At 30.2% G+C, this 20,948-nt stretch overlaps 1 protein-coding gene across 1 annotated transcript in view; it reads left to right on the top strand.

Moving 5' to 3' along the window:
• LOC122509958 (chaoptin) overlaps nucleotides 1-20,948 on the top strand; it is a 111,979-nt gene that overhangs the window by 15,846 nt on the left and 75,185 nt on the right. Inside the window, exons 2-3 of the mRNA XM_043624309.1 lie at nucleotides 15,949-16,257; nucleotides 17,541-17,839. Of these exons, the coding sequence (XP_043480244.1) occupies nucleotides 15,949-16,257; nucleotides 17,541-17,839 (608 nt within the window). The remainder of the gene's footprint in view (nucleotides 1-15,948; nucleotides 16,258-17,540; nucleotides 17,840-20,948) is intronic.

Genomic DNA, 20,948 nt, shown 5'->3' with positions numbered 1-20,948 from the left:
CACTTTGAAAAGGGATCATATACGGCCCTTTTTAGAGACAGCAAACGCACTTCCATCGAACAACCTCTGCATCAACTGCACTGGAAGTGAGACAAGCGGTGCACGGACATTTTTTCCGTGCAGGGGGTTCAAAATGTGAAAGTCTGACTATAGATTCGTAATGAGTGACCCAAAAAACCCCTAGATACCAACTTCGAAGTAAATCCATCAATAGTTAAAAAATTCGTCCCCAAAATTGGAGCCAACATTTTAAATTTGAAAATCTAACTTCAAATTCGTAATCAGCGACCCAAAAAACCCCTAGATACCAAGTTTGAAGCAAATCTATCAATTTTTAAAAAATTCGTACGCCATATTGGATCCGCCATTTTGAATTTTGAAAATCTAACTTCAAATTCGTCATCAGCGACCCAAAAAACCCCTAGTTACCAAGTTTGAAGTAAATCCATTAACTTTTTAAAAATTCGTCCGCCATATTGGAGCCGCCATTTTGAATTTTGAAAATCTAACTTCAAATTTGTCATCAGCGACCCAAAAAACCTCTAGTTACCAAGTTTGAAGTAAATCCATTAATTTAAGAAAAAATAGCCTACCTCTCAAAATCCGACAGATTTTTTGAGGTTAGAAAAAAATCCTGACGTGATGGAGCAAAACGGACTTCGGATTCGTGTTCAGCGCGTCAAAATACATAGGAAATGACTAGTCTGGTCTGCCGCGCACGACACTTTTTTTTTTGTGGGGCTGTGTAATTAACGTGGCTGTTGCTAAGCCGATTTCTGCAACCTTGCAGATTTAGGCAGTGGCGTGATCCGAGTTCGGTGACTTGGATGCACCACTCCTTATATTGAGCTATTTGCTTGCCTTTGATAATTTCTATCCGTTTCTCAAAATAGTTAATAAGCTGTTTGTGAAAGAAAGGAATTTATTAAGAAGTATTGCATTATATTCTTAAGTTTTTTACTTTAAAAATTGTGAATGTTAAATTCCATTAAATCTATTATTTATATAGAATTAGATCTTTATCCGATTTAAATATTTTGGATTAAGATATTCAAAAAGAAGAATGTCCCTTTTGTGAAATTACAAAGGGTTGTTTTTTGTGTAAATGTTTTTGTGATGTTTAACAAAATCTCATGTTGCGTGTAATTGTTGCATGTAATTTTAGTTTAAATATAATTAAAAAAGGTATTAACAATATAAAAAGTTACGGAGTTCGGCCGTAACATAAAACAAGTCAAAATGGCGGCGATAAATTTCACGGAGAAAACTGGATATTCAAAAGTAGATATTGAAAAAATATATATTAACTTTTAAAATAAAAAATATTAAACTTTAATATCCAGATATTCAAATCACATGCTAGATATTAACGCTTAACATTTAGATATTTACTTTTAATATCTAGATAGCTGTTCCTATGTTAAGGAATAAAAATATTAAACTTTAACATCTAGATATTTACCTTAAATATTCATTTTTCTCCGTGTTCATTGTAAAAATTAGTTATTTTTTTTGTGACCGAAACGGGCGCACTTTTTGAGTAAATTAATCGACTTTATAAAAAAAAGCAGTAAATTGTTTATAAAAAATAAAGTGAAACAGGAGTTTTTGTTATATTTAAATAATAAATTAAATTTGTAAAATTAAAACTTCACACCACACGCGGCAGGGTTCAATGCTGTGTGGGTTCAGAGAATCATAAAAATTTATAAAAACCGCGGGCGCCAATCGACTGAAGGTCGACAGTAAATAAAATATATACAGTCCCAGTCGAGGGTGTACATATTAAAGGGGCATATTCTACTGAAAAAATTAAGACGAAAAGTCATTACATACGTTTATTACAAGGATGACACACAACCTTATTTTTTACTAGCATTTCGTATACGACTTTGCATCTCGAATGGCCACTACCCACTCGAGATGAACCATTCGGAAATTATCGCATACGACATGAAATCTCGCATGCGACAAGCGTTCGAGAATAGCTTTTTCCATCTCGAATGGTCTGTCGCATGCGACATCTAGGGTCATCGATTCGAGAATACGGCCCCTGGGCGTGTACTGAGCTTACGCGGCCAATTGCAATGCGTAGTTTTTAAATTTTCAATTGCGATTTACGAAAAAACTACTGAACATTTTTAAAAAGTGCAAAGGACTTTTCGTCTTAACTTTTTCAGTAAAATATGACCCTTTAATATGTACACCCACGACTGAGGCACCCTATATAATTAAATTTACTTTAAACAAACAAGAATAATCTCAAGGGGGGTAAAATGGGTGAACCCAGTGAAATAATAAAGAGTGTCGACTGAAAAGATATATTTTACAGATTATCTACTTACATTTCGATGTCTCTCTTAGTCAACGAATTGGCCAATTCCACACTCACACAAGTATTATAACATTAAATAAAATAATTCTTTAACAAATAAAATATTTAGTAGACAATAAAATTTATCACAAAGATGTTACAAATATCGACGTACGATCCAAAAGTGATCAAAAACACACTTGTTGCTTCCTTGCCGCATTTTCGGCTACGCAAGCGCAACCCAGTAAACAAAAACTAATTGAAATAAATTAAAAAGAATTCACAAAGCGTTTCAGTGAATTCCGCTTTGTGACAAATACGAATTGGAGCTATGTTGCAATTTTCCTGAATTCGTCAAACTGTATTGAACTTCCAAACCTTCTATTCATACTAATTCAATGGACAAGTTTTGGGACCTTTAATTTTGTTTAATTCGTCAGCACGAATTCAATGCATGCCTTGGTCATTTCTTACGAATGCGAATTCGTTTGCACAACGTTCAGGCAAATTGAATCGAATTCAATCGAATATACAAAGAGCTTGAATGAATCCCGCTTTCTACCAAAAATCTTAATTCATGTCAATCCGTTTGAATTAGTTTTTTTTACTGGGAAGTGTCGTTACCATGACAACACAGGATCGTAGATCGACATTTAATCAATTAATATTCAATTAATCATATTTAATTATTTCTCTATGAAACAATAATTTGACGACTAATACTTTGTAATTTCAAAATAATAAGGAGATACGTAAAATTCGTCCTGTTACAAAAGTAAAATATACTCCAACGCCGGTTTAGTGGACTGTTTGGGGGAGTCGTCCGCTAAAGCGAACAATCCCAGTAATAAGGGGTGAATTAAAGTGGATTGGCACTTTTAAACTCTTAAATTCCAAACCAATTCCGTTTTTGTCCGCAATCTTAATGAATTCCTTTTCTATTGTTGAATTGATAATTTCTATCCAATTCAATTCTCTACGTGACCAGAATTTGAAACCCCTTTAATGCCCTTTAAAGAATTCAATGTTAATTAAAAGGCATTAACTCCACAACAAATGATTCCCTTAAACGGCATTAAAGTAAATTCAGACTCTGGTCACCGTGGTTACAGAGAATTGAATTGGATAGAAATTATCAATTTAACAATAGAAAAGGAATTCATTAAGATTGCTGACAAAAACAAAGAAAATCGTTAATCACAACCCAATAAGTCCGCTAAACCTGTGTCCGCTAAATCGGCGTTGGAGTGTATATAGTTTAGAAAACTTAGTTTTTTGTTAAAGGATTTAAACTTTTCAAAAAACTTTTCCGGACAAAAAAGAATAGTCGATTTTGAATATGAAATTTACCGCCGACATTTTGTTATATAATTTACAAAAAAAAATGTTTCCACACTTCAATATGTATTTAATACACCCTCTAAAAAGAAAACCTATTCCATTTTTGATTTTCTCAAAACAAATCATCAAAAATAGGTCCCTTTTTCTGCCTAACAACAAGTTGTTAATTTCATGAACATTTAGCTTCCTTAATATAATATAGGTATACCAATTGCTTATAATTTCTTATTATAGAATAATAAAATAATTATTTTAAAGTAAAATTTAAAAAATGTCAAAAAATACAATATTTGAATGTTTTGAGAAAAATATAAATAGCGATTAATTTTATAAATTTTGATAAAATGTATACTTTATATAAATGAATCAATTCGTTTTCATGACAGGAATATAATTTTGAAAAGAAATAATGAAAATTTTAATAGAGAAAAAAGTTATTTCAAAAAATACAAAAATCAATGTTTATCAAAAATTAAAAAATTGCTAAAAAAATTTTTTTTCACCCACAAGAGAATGGGTGACATACATATACATACACACATTATTTATCTTTGTACAGTTTTGTCTTTTCAACATTATATACGTGTTTACTTTTTTTTTTCTTTTTTATATCCGTTTGCGATTTTATCTTTTGACTTTTTAAACTTCTTAAAAAAAATTTTTTTTTTTTTAAAATTATTGTTGTGCTGTAAATTCCGCTTAGACTATGAAATAGTTTTAATCATTTTTTTTAACTACGGACGCAGGAAAACCGCAGAGAGAAGAAGAAGGTCGCATGAGCGACAGAGTTGGAGCGCCACCCTCGAAGGCTAAAGTCTTACGACAGTTCCGAGGGAGGGTAAAGGGCTCCAGAAGAAGGGTTACGGGTTTTAGTGGGTCGGGCTGGCAGTAGGTCGCCAGTTTATTAAATTTACTATTTTATATATTTATTTTTCTTTTTTGTATTTCCTTTTGTTTTATCATACCAACCCACATAACCTTGGAGTGCGGAATCCTAGGTATCTGTAGGCAGATTTCCCAAAATTCCCTAAGCAAAAAAATAAATAAATAAAAATAATCTGGCAATCACGTAAAGCAAAAAGAGACTGTAAATATAATTTTGAATGTTTTGTAATATTAAATTTAAAAGGTACTTTCAACTAAGAATATATAAAAGCAAAGAATATAAATAAAGATTCATAAATAAAAATTCAGAAACGATTTTCAATTCAAAATTCCTGCAATTTAATATTATTAATTGAAATTTCATTACAATGTTTATTATTCATCAATCAATACAAATTTCTCTATTCGCCTGGCGCACTATAAGAATTACTTATAGGCATTAACGTGTAATTTTCTTCTTAGAAAATGCAGGCCGTCAAACTTGTACCAACAAAATTCAAAAAATTTGGAACATTTTTATTAACAGAAAAATAATTTTTAAAATTCAAACGTATTTTTTTTATTGAATTTTCTTGAAAAATTTACATCATATATATGATGTTTTATATGGTGGATTCCACGTCAGTTCAACACACTAATTTTTATGACTTGTTGGGATTTGGCTGTACTTTTGCAAATTTATTACTTTTATAATGATAAACAACTCCACTAAATATTTTTTCAAAATTTTAAAAATTACCAAAAATATGGCATTTTCAAAATTTTTGTCTTTTTTTTTAAAGTGCTATAATTTTGGTTCTAATTAACCGATTTTGGATTTTAAAAAAAGGATTTCTTTGGTTTTAGGTGTCTTTTAAGTTAAAATTAATATAAAAAAAAATTCAAAAATTTTTTTTTTTGGAATTTTGAAAAATTAAAAATCTGTTTTTGAAAAAACATCATCTTTGATTTTTTCAAAATTTTACTAAATGTTAGGGCAAATGTGCTTTACATGTCCTGTAAGTTTCATCTTGGGATCTCAAAGGGATTCGGAGTAAAAAAAATAAAACGTAACCACATATTACGAACATATGGGGCAAAATTCCTTAGCTGCCCAGGTCAAAAAATGAATTTTCTCTAAACTTTGCTAAAATATTACTATTATTAGTAGAAGTGTAAATATTAATTTTTTTTTAATTACATAAATAGTATATTACATTATAAGGACAGAAAGTCGGCTTCGCCTCGGGCATCATTTCACGCGATGCAGGAATTTGGAACTTTTTGCCCGTGTAATGTATACTATTTTTCTTTATATCCGGCCGAAAGTACGCTTAATAATTTATTAATTACAAATCTTGCAATCGCGTTCGATTTGACAGCCGGCCATCTTTTACTTTTGCTCTCCGCTTCAGCGCCGCCATCGGCAACTCCTGAAGCTCTGGCTTTTTCTCTATCTCTCTCTAAAAGAAAGACGCCGTTATTGATTTTCGATGCCGGCCCCGACATTTGCTGCACGAGAGAAGCGAGTGCTGCTGGTCGGGGGGGCGGCATCGAAAAGACAAGCAAAATCCAAATATAACTACAATTTTAACAACTAAATAAATAATTAATTGCAATAAATGACCAAAGGAATAAATGAAAGTAATAAAAAACAACCTTCTAATATAAAATATCAGTTTTGTCACAACTAAAAAAAAATTAATTAATTCATCAAAATTAATAAATGTCGGGAGCAGGTATCGAAAAACCATGTAAATAGACAAATATATAGCTAAAATTTTTTTTTAAAGAAATAGTCAATTTTTAAAACCTTTTCTTTATTTCTTATACTATAAATAACAAATGTAATTAAGTTTTTTTTATTTATTAATTGTATTAACTATTTTTCAAATCTGATAGAGTACACACTGTAAAAACAAAGTCTTCCTTTAAGCCAGAAATTTGTCTTTTTTCAAGGTGTAAACGGAAGTAGACCATATTGGCTGAATGTCAGTAATGATTAGAAGTTTAAAAAGAATACTCCCCAATTGATACAAGTGAGGTGTTAAATGAACTGAAATTCAACTGTAAGCTATAGTACACGGAAAGAAAAAGTCCGTCAACCATTAATGGATTAGTACATTACTTTGAGACGGGACTCTTTTTCCGTTGATGGTTACTTAACTTTACTTAACGATTGAAAACGAGTGATGGATTGATTAGAATGCCAGTATGTGACCAATTGTTTTAGATTTAATGCTGAATTGTTATCAATGGCTGTTTGAATGTTTACGAGTCATTAGTGAAAGTTTGTGAAACGTTAGTTGACTCGTATTCTAAATCGGCGCTCTTCACTAGCGCATTGTTGCGCAGTGTACCGATGCGCATTTCTTCCGGTTTCTCTATAGTCCATGTGTTTTTGCTGTCTGCTATACATATCCCTATCTACTATTATGTGTAATGTGAATATTTAACTTAACTAACAATTTGCAGTTGAATTGCGTCTAGAAATTGACCTCGATGAAAATATATTTTCTTTTATATTTCTCGCTAATTAAAAAGTAGTTATTAGTGCAAAATCATTTCTCACAAGTTGTGAAAAATTTTGTTATTTGGTATATAAGAACAGTTCGCTTCTAAACTTAAAATGTTATAAGTGTGCGTTTCTACGTGTAGTTATTATAAGTGCGAAAATGTGTTGGAAAATGTGTTGGTCTAAAGCGTCTAAGAGTGTAAATAAAATATCGGAACTGTGCAACGAAAAAAATGTGTTCATTCTGTACCAAATAGTGTCTAAAATTAGGGATAATTCTGAAAGAAGTTGAATTTTTTGAATGCTTTTGATAGTCATAGAAAATTTAATAGACAGTTTTCTAAATTTTAGTGAACGAGTTTTATATATTGATGACAGTTTTCTAAATTTTAGCAAGCAACTCGTCACTGATTGTGACTCAAAGTATGTTATGCATTCAATGATTTTGTGTCCCGTCTCAAAGTAATATACTAGTCTATTAATGATTGACGGACTTTTTCTTTCCGTGTAAGAAGGCTAAAATTTAGCCAAACCATCTAGCTAAATTTCAGCCTTCTTACAAGCTTACAGTTGAATTTCAGTTTATTTAACACCTTACTTGTATCAATTGGGGAGTCTTCCGTTTACACCTTGAAAAAAGACAAATTTCGAGCTTAAAGGCGGTGTCAAAGTCGATGCCAGGAAGGAAGAGTAAGGAGACCGAACTCTGTGTAGAAAGCGCTTTAAAAATCTCAGAGAAATATGCACGAAAAGTGCCAGGCTCACTGCGTTTTAGTCGACCTCCAATTAAGTTGATCATGCGCATAAGCTGTGTTGTGTCTCTGTTTCTCGTAAAAATTGTGCGAGTGAGATGTAAGATCTAATGTTTACATTTAGCCGGTCTTAGTGAGATACATACATAATTATACAATACATTTCGTTTTAATAATTATTTATTTATTTTATTTAAAAAATGTCGTGTTGTGTGCCAAGATGTAAAGAAAGAAAAAGAGTCTAAAAACATTAGTCTCTTCTATCCTTCTACGGTATGTAAATATACTCTAGTTATAAACACAATTCTTCTTAACCATTTTCGCAAAATTTTTCCCTTTTCATAAATATATTATTAAATTATTTTGATAATCTAAATAATATCACAATTGCAAATAAATAAATTTGCTTTTAAAATTAACACTGTTTAAACTATGTAATATTTACCTTGACATAACCACACTTTTCATCTATGTCAACACTGAACTTTAGTTCAATGCGCATGATCGACTTAATTGGTGATCAACTAGAACACAGTGAGTCTGGCACTTTTCGTGCATATTTCTCAGACATTTGTAGAAGCAGAGTTCGGTCTCCTTACTCTTCCTTCCTGGTCTGGCACTTTTCGTGCATATTTTTCAGACATTTGTACCCTACTAAAAATAAAATCAGGAATCGTCATGAATGGTCAGAATTTCTGAACATTCCTGAACAGTCTCACCACTTCTGACGTTTTCGAACGTTTCTCACCATTCCTAACCAAATACTTTCCAAGCTCCTCCCACTTTACTCCCACCATTTTCGAAGCTGTGACCATTTCTGAAATTCTTGACTACTTCTGAAATGTGTGAACACATAACCTATAAAAATTTTGGTACATCTTTCTAATTTTGGTAAAGTCTCATGGAAATTTATATATACATATTAAAATCTTTCAAATTTATTTTTTACATTTCAGAATACATTATTCTATTATAAAAATTGTTCTTTTAACTTAACAAAAGTTCTCATTTTTCAAATTGGTATAATTATTGAATTAATTATACAGCAAAAGTAGGTAAATAAATCAAAACATTCGGACCATTCTTTTAACATTATTTAATATATTTATTTAATGTATATTTATAATATATTAATTTAATATATGTATATTTACTTGTAATTATTTAATATAGTTAATTAATAATAAATTTTGTTTCATAATATTAGTAATTTACTATACCAGTCAGTACTTATTATGAGAAGTATTTGCATTATAATTGAAATACAGTTATATTTAAATTATTATTAATCATTAATAGAATAATTTCTTACTATAATGATTATTAATAATTTAAATTTAAAATTTATAAAAATTTCAATATTGCATTAATAATTCATTATTATTATAAATTATAATGTTAAATTAAATTAATATTAAATACTAAATTCATTTTAAATGCAGATATAATAATAATTATTATTAATCTGTATTCGTATTATAGTTTATGAAACATTCCAAATTGTAAAGTTAAGACTTAATTTATTATTGATTCAATTAATAATGTTAATTTTTATTAATTCACATAACCTATTATGACTAAATTGAAATATAATTAATTAATAAAAATTATTTAACAGTTTATTCTGATTTATTGATAATATTGGTAATTGAATTTTACTATTTTACAGTTGCTCTTTATATAGACAGTTGAATCCAGAAATATGTAAGTCGGTTCGGTAGTCGCAGTCGTTAGGGCAGTTAGTTTAGGCACTAGGTTAGGTCATGCGTCGGGGTTCGATCCCCGTAGGGTCCAAATTTTAATTTAATTCCGGGAATTAGTTTCAAGTTGTTCCGTATGTAAACAAACTGATATTAATTAATAAAATATATTTTTTAAAATTAATTTGTTGCAACTTTTTGCATATTGTTTAAATAAATAAAACAGAAGTGGCTTAAAAATATGGTCAAAAATGAGATACAAATGGTCTCAAATAGTCACCAATTATGGGCGGGGTCAACAAAGAGGAGGGGATAGTAGCAAACTTGTGACCACTTTAAACTTCCTCCTGATCAGTTGTGATAGATTTCTGACGAGATCCATCCAGAATCGTAAGAAAACTGGATTAAAGTGGTCAGGCGGCCTGACCATTTGTCTGACCATTCCTGATTTTATTTTTAGTAGGGTAGAAGCAGACGGGGTCGTCCATATACCACGTGGACACTTTTTAGACACTTTTTGACCCCCCCTCCCCCCCTCGTGGACAATCGTGGATTTTTGACGAACTCCTCCCTCCCCCCCTGATTGTCCACGTGGACAATCGGGTTTTTTTATTTTAAAATAGTGAATAATAAAAAGATATTTAATAAGAAATACAATTAAAAAATTCTTTAAATTTTTTTATAACAAACTTCTTTAAAATTCAATAAAGATTAAATTATCTTAAAATATTAAATAGGTAAATACCATTTTTAATATTATAGAGAGGACTTTGGCAGCAATATATCTTCAATTATTATATTAGTAGAAATACTTAATCTCTTCTGTAACAAATCTAAAAATTTTCTAAAATCCAATAGCTTTGAGCCTTCACATAAACAATAATAGAAATTATTTTTTTTAGAATTTGTAAGAGTTTGTAGAGGTTGCTTAGTATTCCTAATTGTCAAATTTGCATATATTCATATTTGTGCATTTACGATAATGATTTTGTAATATAAATTAAAAAAGAATTTGGCGTTTTTTTGACAGTTAAATAAATTTCGGATTACAAATATTGTCTGATCACAATCTAATAATAATCTAATAATAAAGTTGAATATAAAGAAAAAAAAGATATAAAATTAAACTTTTGTGTCCACGTGGACATTTGTATTGACCCCCCCCTCCCCCCTCGTGGAAAATCGTGGATTTTTGGCGAACCCCCCCTCCCCCCTAAACTGTCCACGTGGTATATGGACGACCCCAGAGTTCGGTCTCCTTACTCTTCCTTCCTGGTCGATGCGATTTTTCCATTGAAGCTCAATGCAAAAATCCAATCGACTTTGACACCGCCTTAAATAAAGACTTTGTTTTTACAGTGTATGTTCATATTCTTGAATTTTATTAAAATAAACATATATCACATTTAATTTCTTATAACAAACAACAATTATTAAAACTATCAGTGGAAATTTCTCTCTTTAAGATACCCTGTAAAAAAAGAAGTATTGAGTGGAGCGTTTAGGAATTGAGTGAAGCTCTGAGCCAATACGGATTCGAGTAAAAACCGTATTGGGACGTTTGACTCAATCTTTTTTTCATCCGCCGAATACGGTCTTATTTTAGCATTAAAATTAAAATCACATCAGCAGAGTACACATTATAAATTGAAAGCACAATTGTCCTGGAATGTAAAAATGCCGATTTCGATAAGAAACCGTGAATATTTGTTAAAAATTGGTAAAAGCAAAGTTTGACAAGCGCGACTGAATTTACCATGTGAATAAATGAAGTGGTAAGTTTAAATGGACTAAAAGAAATCTGCTGTTACCGACAGAAAGTTCCTAGAGAATTGTAAAACAATGAAATTTCATTGTTTTGTTGAATTTACCACAATTCTCTAGGAACTTTCTGTGGGTAAAAGTAGATTTCTTTTAGTCCATTTAAACTTACCACTTCATTTATTCACATGGTAAATTCAGTCGCGCTTATCAAACTTTGCTTTTACCAACTTTTAACAAATATTCACTGTTTCTTATCGAAATCGGCATTTTCACATTCCAGGACAATTGTGCTTTCAATTTATAATGTGTACGCTGCTCATGTGATTTTAATTTTAATGCTAAAATAAGACCGTATTCGGCGGATGAAAAAAAGATTGAGTCAAACGTCCCAATACGGTTTTTACTCGAATCCGTATTGGCTCAGAGCTTCACTCAATTCCTAAACGCTCCACTCAATACTTCTTTTTTTACTGGGTAAAGAATTAAATGCTAATGCACATATATATTAGGTGAAATTAAGATTATAAAATGTTTATAAACTTGTTTATAATCGAATTAAAATATTAACATACTAATAAAACTAAACTTTCTGTCTAAGATTCACCAATTATAAATATAATTTATGGACTTATATATTATTAATAAAACACGAGTCAAAAGTAAACCGGCGACGCGACGCGCTATTCAGACTTTTCACGTTTGCAAATTGCGTCCCTTGTGACGTCACAATCAACTTTTTCAGCCTCGCCAGACTTACAGTCAGCTGTTAGCGTACCTTATTAGAAGTTAATTTCATCCAACTTTTTATTAATACCATTGGATCTGAAATTAAGTCCGGTGTATTACAAATAAATTACAAACTGAGTTTTATTTAAGTAAGAGTACAACTAACTTTAATTTTCAGTTAGTTTTTATGATTAAATAAAGTTGATAGCTTTTAAGATAAGTCAAAAATTAAAACTAGCCACCATTAAATTTAAGACTTTGTTTTTACTGTGCAAAAATTATTTATAATTTTTTTATGAAATATACAATTTATGTATTTGATACATAAATTTTTGTTTACATCAAAATTGAGATCATATTGAATGTTCTCTACGATATTCAAAGATTCTAAAGTTTTACATTTTGATTCATTTTTTCAGTAAAGCACCAGAAAAAAACATTAAGCTTTTAGGTTAACTGTCAATCCCTATAAGTCTGGATTACTCGCGCTTTAAATTCTCTGACGGTAATGCAGAACCGCTAACAGCTTTTGCTCCCGCTGTATCAGAGAACGAGCTTGTGCATCGACCAATGCACAAATCTTCGACTTTCTGCTGCGAAATCGAAGCAGAAAATACGTACTTTCGACCGAGGTATGAAGAAATAGTATATTACATTATAAGGGCAGAAAGTTCGAAATTCCTGCACTGCGCGAAATGATGCCCGAGGCGAAGCCGAGGGCATTATCGCGTAGTATAGGGCTTTCGAATTTCTGCCCGTGTAATGTATACTATTTTTCTTTATATACGGTCGAAAGTACGCTGGGTAATTTATTTTTTAAGAAAATTGCAATCGAGTTTCATTTGACAGCCGGCCATCTTTATTTACTTTTGCTCCTCGCTTCAACGCCTCTAGCGGACACTCGTGAAGCTCTGGTTTTTTCTCTGTCTCTCTCTTGCAAACAATATTCGCCTGCCCCGACATTTGATGCACGAGCGAAGTGAGTGCTTCTGGTCGGGGGCAGGCACGAAAAAAAATGTGAAAGATAAATTAATATTATATATTTTGAAAAGAATTTTTCTGGTGGTACAAAATTAATTCTATGTTTCTAAAATTCTAAACATTCTAATGAAAACACTTTCATTATTTCTTAAAATTATTACAATTTTATAATAACATTTTGGCACGTATTAAAATAGAAATTACAAAATTATTAATTATTTTATTTTTGATTTTAATGTTTATTAAAATAATTTTTGAAAATAATTATATCAGCAAAAGATTTCGTTCATTTCAATATTCAGAGCTTGTGGATAATAAATTTATAAAGTATAAAAATTTTTCTTGATAATTTTTTTTCTCATTTTATATTGCGATAACAATAATTACTCGTTCATTGAACTTAAAATTTTCTTATTTACCGACAGTGGTGTTTTTACCGACAGAGAATTCTTTTACTCCCGATGTAATAGAGGTTGGGTATGAAAATCAACCAAAGCACAAATGTTTGACTTTCTGCTGCGAAATCGCAGCGGGAAATACCTACGTACTTTCGACCGAGGTATGAAGAAAAATTATTTTTCTTCATACCTTGGTCGAAAGTACGTATTTCCCGCTGCGATTTCGCAGCAGAAAGTCAAACATTTGTGCTTTGGTTGATTTTCATACCCAACCTCTATTACAGCGGGAGTAAAAGAATTCTCTGTCGGTAAAAACACCACTGTCGGTAAATAAGAAAATTTTGAGTTCAATGACAATTTAACGAGTAATTGTTAACGCAATATAAAATGAGAAAAAAAATTATCAAGAAAACTTTTTATACTTTATAAATTTATTATCCACAAGCTCTGAATATTGAAATGAACGAAATCTTTTGCTGATATAATTATTTTCAAAAATTATTTTAATAAACATTAAAAACAAAAATAACATAATTAATAATTTTGTAATTTCTTTTTTAATACGTGCCAAAATGTTATTATAAAATTGTAATAATTTGAAGAAATAATGAAAGTGTTTTCATTAGAATGTTTAGAATTTTAGAAACATAGAATTAATTTTGTACCACCAGAAAAATTCTTTTGAAAATATAATATTAATTTATCTTTCACATTTTTTTTCGTGCCTGCCCCCGACCAGAAGCACTCGCTTCGCTCGTGCATCAAATGTCGGGGCAGGCGAATATTGTTTGCAAGAGAGAGACAGAGAAAAAACCAGAGCTTCACGAGTGTCCGCTAGAGGCGTTGAAGCGAGGAGCAAAAGTAAATAAAGATGGCCGGCTGTCAAATGAAACACGATTGCAATTTTCTTAAAAAATAAATTACCCAGCGTACTTTCGACCGTATATAAAGAAAAATAGTATACATTACACGGGCAGAAATTCGAAAGCCCTAAACTACGCGATAATGCCCTCGGCTTCGCCTCGGGCATCATTTCGCGCAGTGCAGGAATTTCGAACTTTCTGCCCTTATAATGTAATATACTATTTCTGTTAATAAGAATGTTCCAAATTTTTTGAATTTTGTTGGTCCAAGTTTGACGGTCTGCATTTTCTAAAAAAAAAAATTACTCAAAAAAATTTGAAACTTACAAAAATTGTTTATATAGTCATTTTGCATATGATCAAAGTTATCTTCATATTAAAAGGTTAAACTTTTTCAAAACTAATTCGGTTTAAGTCAATGATGGCTTATTTTCTTTAGAAAATGGTTCTCTATAACTTGACCGCTCAGATTTATAAAAAAATACACCGTTTTTAAAATATGCTTATTTGTTTAAAAATTTTTTTTAAATTAAATCACTTTTTTTAAACAAATAAGCATATTTTCAAAACGGTGTATTTTTTTATAAATCTGAGCGGTCAAGTTATAAAGAACCATTTTCTGAAGAAAATAAGCCATCATTGACTTAAATCGAATCAGTTTTGAAAACGTTTAACCTTTTAATGTGAAGAAAACTTTGATCATATGCAAAATGACTAAATAAACAATTTTTGAAGGTTTCAAATTTTTTTCTTGAAAATTGATATTTGTTCTTCCAGAAGATACGAGTAACAATAATATTAAAAAATTCTTTAATGTCAATGGTCTGCATACCTGTAAACAACCTCCTTAATGCCTATAAGTAATTCTTATAGTGCAGCAAATATAACCTTTAAAATAAGCCTAAGATCATTAGCGTTCATTACTTTAGAAGTTATTCAAATTTTTGTAAAACATAGAAAATGACGATTTTTTAAAAATATCTGAATAAAATATTGGCCAAATGACTTCTAAAAGATCTTGTTCTTTTCAAAATTTTATCATCTTTCAAAAAATATAAAGAAATAAAATTTAGCAGTTTCCATACATTTTGTGTTTTAAAATGTTTTTCAATCACCTGGAAATGGGTGGTCTCCCAATTTTGACCGGTAGTGTATTTTTTTATTTTTTTTTTTTGGTGGCCAAATTTCCGAGTTACGAATTTTTGAAAATTTGATTTTTAAAAAGTAGACCTTTTTTAAATGGCCTACAACTTGAAAATTATTGGATTTACAAAAATTTCGTTAAAACAAAAAAAAGTTCAGTTTTTCTTCAACTTTTAAATGCTGTTAAAAAAATTTTTAAAAAACATTTTTTTAAAATTGGTATTGATTGATGAATAATAAAACATTTTTTTAAAAAACATAGCTGGCATAATGATAAGAATAGTTTGCAATGTTTCAGAGTGGACTTCTTGAATTTGGATGTGTGTTAAAATAAATTTTTAAACTCGGCGTGCAAGTTTCATGCACACGCTGCACTGTGCACGTTTTTTGAAATTTTTTGAAAAAATTTATAATTTAAAATACGAAAATTTTTTACACTTGAAAATTTGTAAAAATAATTGATTCTAAGAAATTCGAAAATCGACATCACTATAAAGTTTCCTTTGAGAGGAAGCAAAAACGACAGCTAGTAAATAATAAATTTCTAAATACTTTTGACAATAAATAATTTAAAAATATTCTTTCAGTATAAATTTAAAGGTGTTCCTGGCATTATGTATGATTGCTCCAAATTTTGCACAATGGCGACCGTGCGTAGAAGTAAAAAGAGATCTTCACGTTCCCTGCGAATGTAAAATTCCTCTTAAGCGTCAGAAGACAATAGAAATGAAATGCGACAGGGTGGTTTTTTCCCGCGACACTGCAAAAGAATTGAGGGGACAACCTATTGTTGCTTTCAGTCAGAGAAGCGCGGGTTATCGCAATCTACCTGAGGAGGTTATCAATTTTCTTCCATCATTGGAAGAATTGGATCTCTCAGAGAATTTAATTTACAGGTAGGGTTCAATTTTCTTTAAAAAAATTATTTATAAAATAACCATGAAATTTAATTTGGCTGTGCGGTCAATTATATTAAATCAAATACATGTTTAACCCATTAACGACTGAAACATCAGAAATTTGGAGTTATTGTGTTTAATTTAAAATATAATTTTATATTCGAAAAATGCTTCCTGAAAGTAACTAAAGCGTTTCTTTACGAATCTGTAATCAGATTTTTAAAATTCAAAATTTCAGATCCAATATGGCGGAAAAAATTTGAAAAATTTACTAGATCCGCTTGAAGCTTCTTTGGGATCGCTTATTACGAATCTGTAATCAGATTTTTTTAATTCAAAATGGTGGATCTGGTATGTCAGGCAAAAATGTTAAAAATCAAATCTATACATTTTTGTCTGACATACTGGATTCGACATTTTGAATTTTAAAAATCTGATTACAAATTCGTAATCGGCAACCCCAAAAACCCTGAATAACAAGTTTTCAGCAAATTTAGTAAATTAAAAAAAAAAATTCCCTTGAATCCGTCATTTTGTATTTTGAAAATCCAATTGAAAGGCTGGCTGCAATAAGGGGACGAACGCGTGGTTGAAAAGGATAATACCAGTCAGCTAGCAGTGAGCGGCTCAAGGCTTGTCACTGCTACCCGACTGGCAGTATCCCTTCCAAGTCTCGCGTTCGTCCCCTTATTGCAGCCAGCCCTTCAATTGCAGATTCATAATCAGCGACCCCAAAAACCTCAGAGTAACAAGTTGCAAGCGAATCGAGTAAATTTTTAAAATTTTATCGGCCATATTGGATCCGCCATTTTAATTTTTGAAAATCCAATTATAGTTTCGTAACGAACGACCTCAAAAACATACATATAAATACTAAGTTTTATTACATTTCACAGCCGTGGTCTGAATTTGTGCATCATAAAAGAATTTATTAATTTCTTGTTTAATTAGTGCCATTTTAGAATAGACATTTTTTTTTATTTACGCCATTGCAAATTCTGAAAGTTTAATAAGTTTATGCTAATTTATGACCCTTCTTAGTTTTATGTGAAAAAAATGTTTTTAGTAAGAAATAATTGTAATTTTATACACAAAATTCGCCATATTTGATTTTCTGTGTGATAAATTTAAAATAAAGCTTGATTTTAGTCACAGCATTTTTCGTATATAAAATGATATCTTTAAGTTAAACACAAAATTTTAGAGGTTTCAGACGTTAATGGGTTAAGAAAGGTAGACAAAAAAAACAATAGTTTTTAAAAAGTCAACTTTATTTACAGGTTAATGGATCGAATACTCCAAGGTCAGAGTCGAATAAAAAAACTTTGGCTAGAAGGTAACTTTCTGGGGGACAGTCTAAATCCCATTTTTTCTAGTAATGAATTTCATGGAATGTCGAATCTCATGCTATTAAATATTAATAGAAATGGAATAAAAAGTATTGAAGAGGGTATATTTAAAGGTTGCATCAACCTTCAAGAATTGTATCTCGCAAATAACAATTTAACATCTATTCCAACTAAATCTCTCAAGGGTCCAACATCACTGGCAATTCTTTCCCTAGCTGGGAATAATATAGGTAAGTTTTCTTGTTACCAATATTTCTGTCAATAAGAAATTGCTAACACTATAAGTATTTGATTAACTCTTTTTGCTAATATTGCCTGCGAGTCTCTGATATTTAAAAATTTATTACCCCTTTCCTCTGCAGAACATTTAGACATTTAGAAAGTTTCTGCATTCATAGTTGACTATAATTATGTAATTCTTTGCTGCTTAAGAATCTTTCTGCAAAGCGCGTCACAATTGGTTTCTTATATTATTATATTATGGAGGAAATAGGTCTCTGAAGTTGGCGTCATAAACTATTCTTTATTGTTCTTGAAGACCGAAGTGTCACTATTTTCATTCACTTAGAATGTTGCACTTTTCAAGGAACTGTTTGAACCTGAAACTTCTGAAACAGCGGTTTTTTTCTTTTGGTTCCGCAGAAAATAATTTTTTTTGTCGCAGAATGTCGACACAAATTTTGCCGTACAAATCGAAATAAGCGTAAACGGGGTACAATAGTTCACCCCCCTAACAGTGATTGCTGGTACAATTGCTTAAATTTTTATTCATGATGTTAAAAACAAAATGTATAATATTGACATTGCTCTCTAAATCTGCATCAGTGAAATTTGACTGATTTTCAGTGACTCTATTCTCGCGATTTCAATCGGAGAAATTTCACTGAAAGTCATTTAAGAATTACTGAAATATCAGTTATTTTTTACTGATTGTCCAATTAAAAAATTACTGGAAACTTAAGTCACATATATTAAAAATTTCAATTATTTTTTAATCAGTCAATCAGTGAATACTCTCTAAATTTGAACCAGTTCGAAATTTAAAATAAAAAATAATTATTCGAACCGATGCACAATTTTTCGCACCTATAGGCGAGTTGTAACAGGCTGTTTCAACTCACCTAGGTTTACGCAAATTTGTGCGCTTGATCGAATAGAGACTGTTTGGATTTTTGCTAAAGTATATTGTTTTATATTATGGCTTTAAAAGTATTTAGAATTTTACAAATTTTCGTGCAAATCACTTTCATATTTTCCGCAAAGAAAAAAAGTATTAAGGGGCACAACTACCCAGTGAGAAATTGCCAATAGACTTTAATCGGTCCAATATCGGTCCAATATTGGTTGCCGTGCTGGGCGCCGATTGACTCCCAATATTGGACCAATATGGGCTGATGCTTGGGATGTAACGGGTTCGCCAAGCATCGGTTGTTAATATTGGTCCAATATTGGTTGAATATTGGCAACCAAGAGAAAAAATCTTTTTAAATAAATTTTTTTAATTAAATAATAATAATAAAAAATTAATGTTTATAATTTTTGTTTAATATATTTATTTGTTCGTCCCATACTCGATTCAAGACTCGGTAATCTTGATACAATATTCAGTTTCTTTATTGCCGTGTGCACTGTACAATATTAAATATAAATATTTATAAATTATTTAATATTAAAATATTTTTTCTGATAATTTTATAAGTTAAATTATATATTATTTTTTTTCTCGCACAGTGTCAAATTATTATTTTCAAAGTTCAAAAGTTTCGTTTATCTGTAAAATTTTCAGTGAAAAAAATGTTCATTAGGTAGTAGTAAATATTTATGCCTAGTAGTTTTACACTAGGATTAACTGTTTACTGAATATTTCACTGAAAATTTTTCAGATAAAGGAAACTCTTGAACTTTGAAATAATAATTTGACTCTGTGCAAGAAAAAAAATAATATATAATAATTTAACTTTATTGATATGAATCTTATGTAATTAATATAAATATTATACACTAAATAAATATTAATATTTATTTACCAATTGATATCTTAATAACAATAATAATAATACTTATTATATTATTTAATAATAATTAATAATAATAATTTTTAAATAGTATAAAAAATTACTAAAAATTATCAGAAATAATATTTTAATATTAAATAATTTATAAGTATTTATATCTAATATTGTTAAGTGTACACGGTAATAAATAAACTATCAAGATTGATTCAAGCTTGAATAAAGACTGGATGTTGAAGCTCCACTCACGAAGATTGACCGAGTGTTAAATCGAGCATGGGACGAACATTGGTGTCCCATGCTGAACCAATATTGAGTGACAATGATATAAAGACTGCTTCAACTCTGGGTTACCCACGCTGGGCGTTCAAGACTCAGTCAAGTTTCAACCCATCGTCAGCACTGGTCTTTCGCGCCTGGTTAGAGTATATGGAGTGTATCTTGATTGGTATGTCATCTGTGTGTGAGTTGCTGTGATAATTTGTAAATCAAAGTATTTTATTGTCTGCATGAGATGTATATAGCTTTGTTTAACTTTATACGATATAAATGTTATTAATTACTGTATTTTTAATGGTTGTCCTCGTGGTATTTACCTAGGACATAATAAAATATATTCTATTCTATTCTATATCTGCGAATCTATTTAATGACGCGGATATCTCTTGCCTATCATCTGCGAATCTATTTAATGACGCAGATATCTCTCGCCTATCATTGATTTTTCAATGATAGAATTTTTTTGCAGAATGCTATTTTCTAATAGCTGCTGCATTTTTAAATAATTATAATTTATAAATAATAAATTATTTATTATTTACATGAATTATTAAAAATAAATAATTAAACAAAAATTATAAACATTAATTTTTTATTATTATTTAATTAAAAAAATTTATTTAAAAAAATTTTTTCTCTTGGTTGCCAATATTTGGCCAATATTGGACCAATATTAACAACCGATGCTTGGCGAACCCGTTACATCCCAAGCATCAGCCCATATTGGTCCAATATTGGGAGCCTTTATTGGACCGATGATTGGTCTCTTGGCTCCCAATATTGGACCGGTAAGAAATTTCTCACTGGGTAGTGTGAGTGACTGAAAAAACGGTGAATTTTAGGAATTTTTTTCAGGGAAATTATTGCATCTAATTTTTTTTAAAGTTTTGTACATGTATATTTCTATAAATAGTAAATATTTTGTAATTTTTTCAAAGAAAAATATTTTTTTTTAAAGAGTTATTCGATATCTCCTGAGTATCCAAAAAAAAGTTCTCCCACTGCTATGCAGTGATTGCGGCTTTCTCAGTGACTGAAATCAAAAAAA

The sequence above is a fragment of the Leptopilina heterotoma genome, unplaced genomic scaffold (assembly GCF_015476425.1).
Source record: "Leptopilina heterotoma isolate Lh14 unplaced genomic scaffold, ASM1547642v1 Lhet_65, whole genome shotgun sequence".
Classification (NCBI taxonomy): domain Eukaryota; kingdom Metazoa; phylum Arthropoda; class Insecta; order Hymenoptera; family Figitidae; genus Leptopilina; species Leptopilina heterotoma.
Note: the sequence above shows the minus strand (reverse complement) of the source record. Positions and strands in the feature narration are given on the sequence as shown.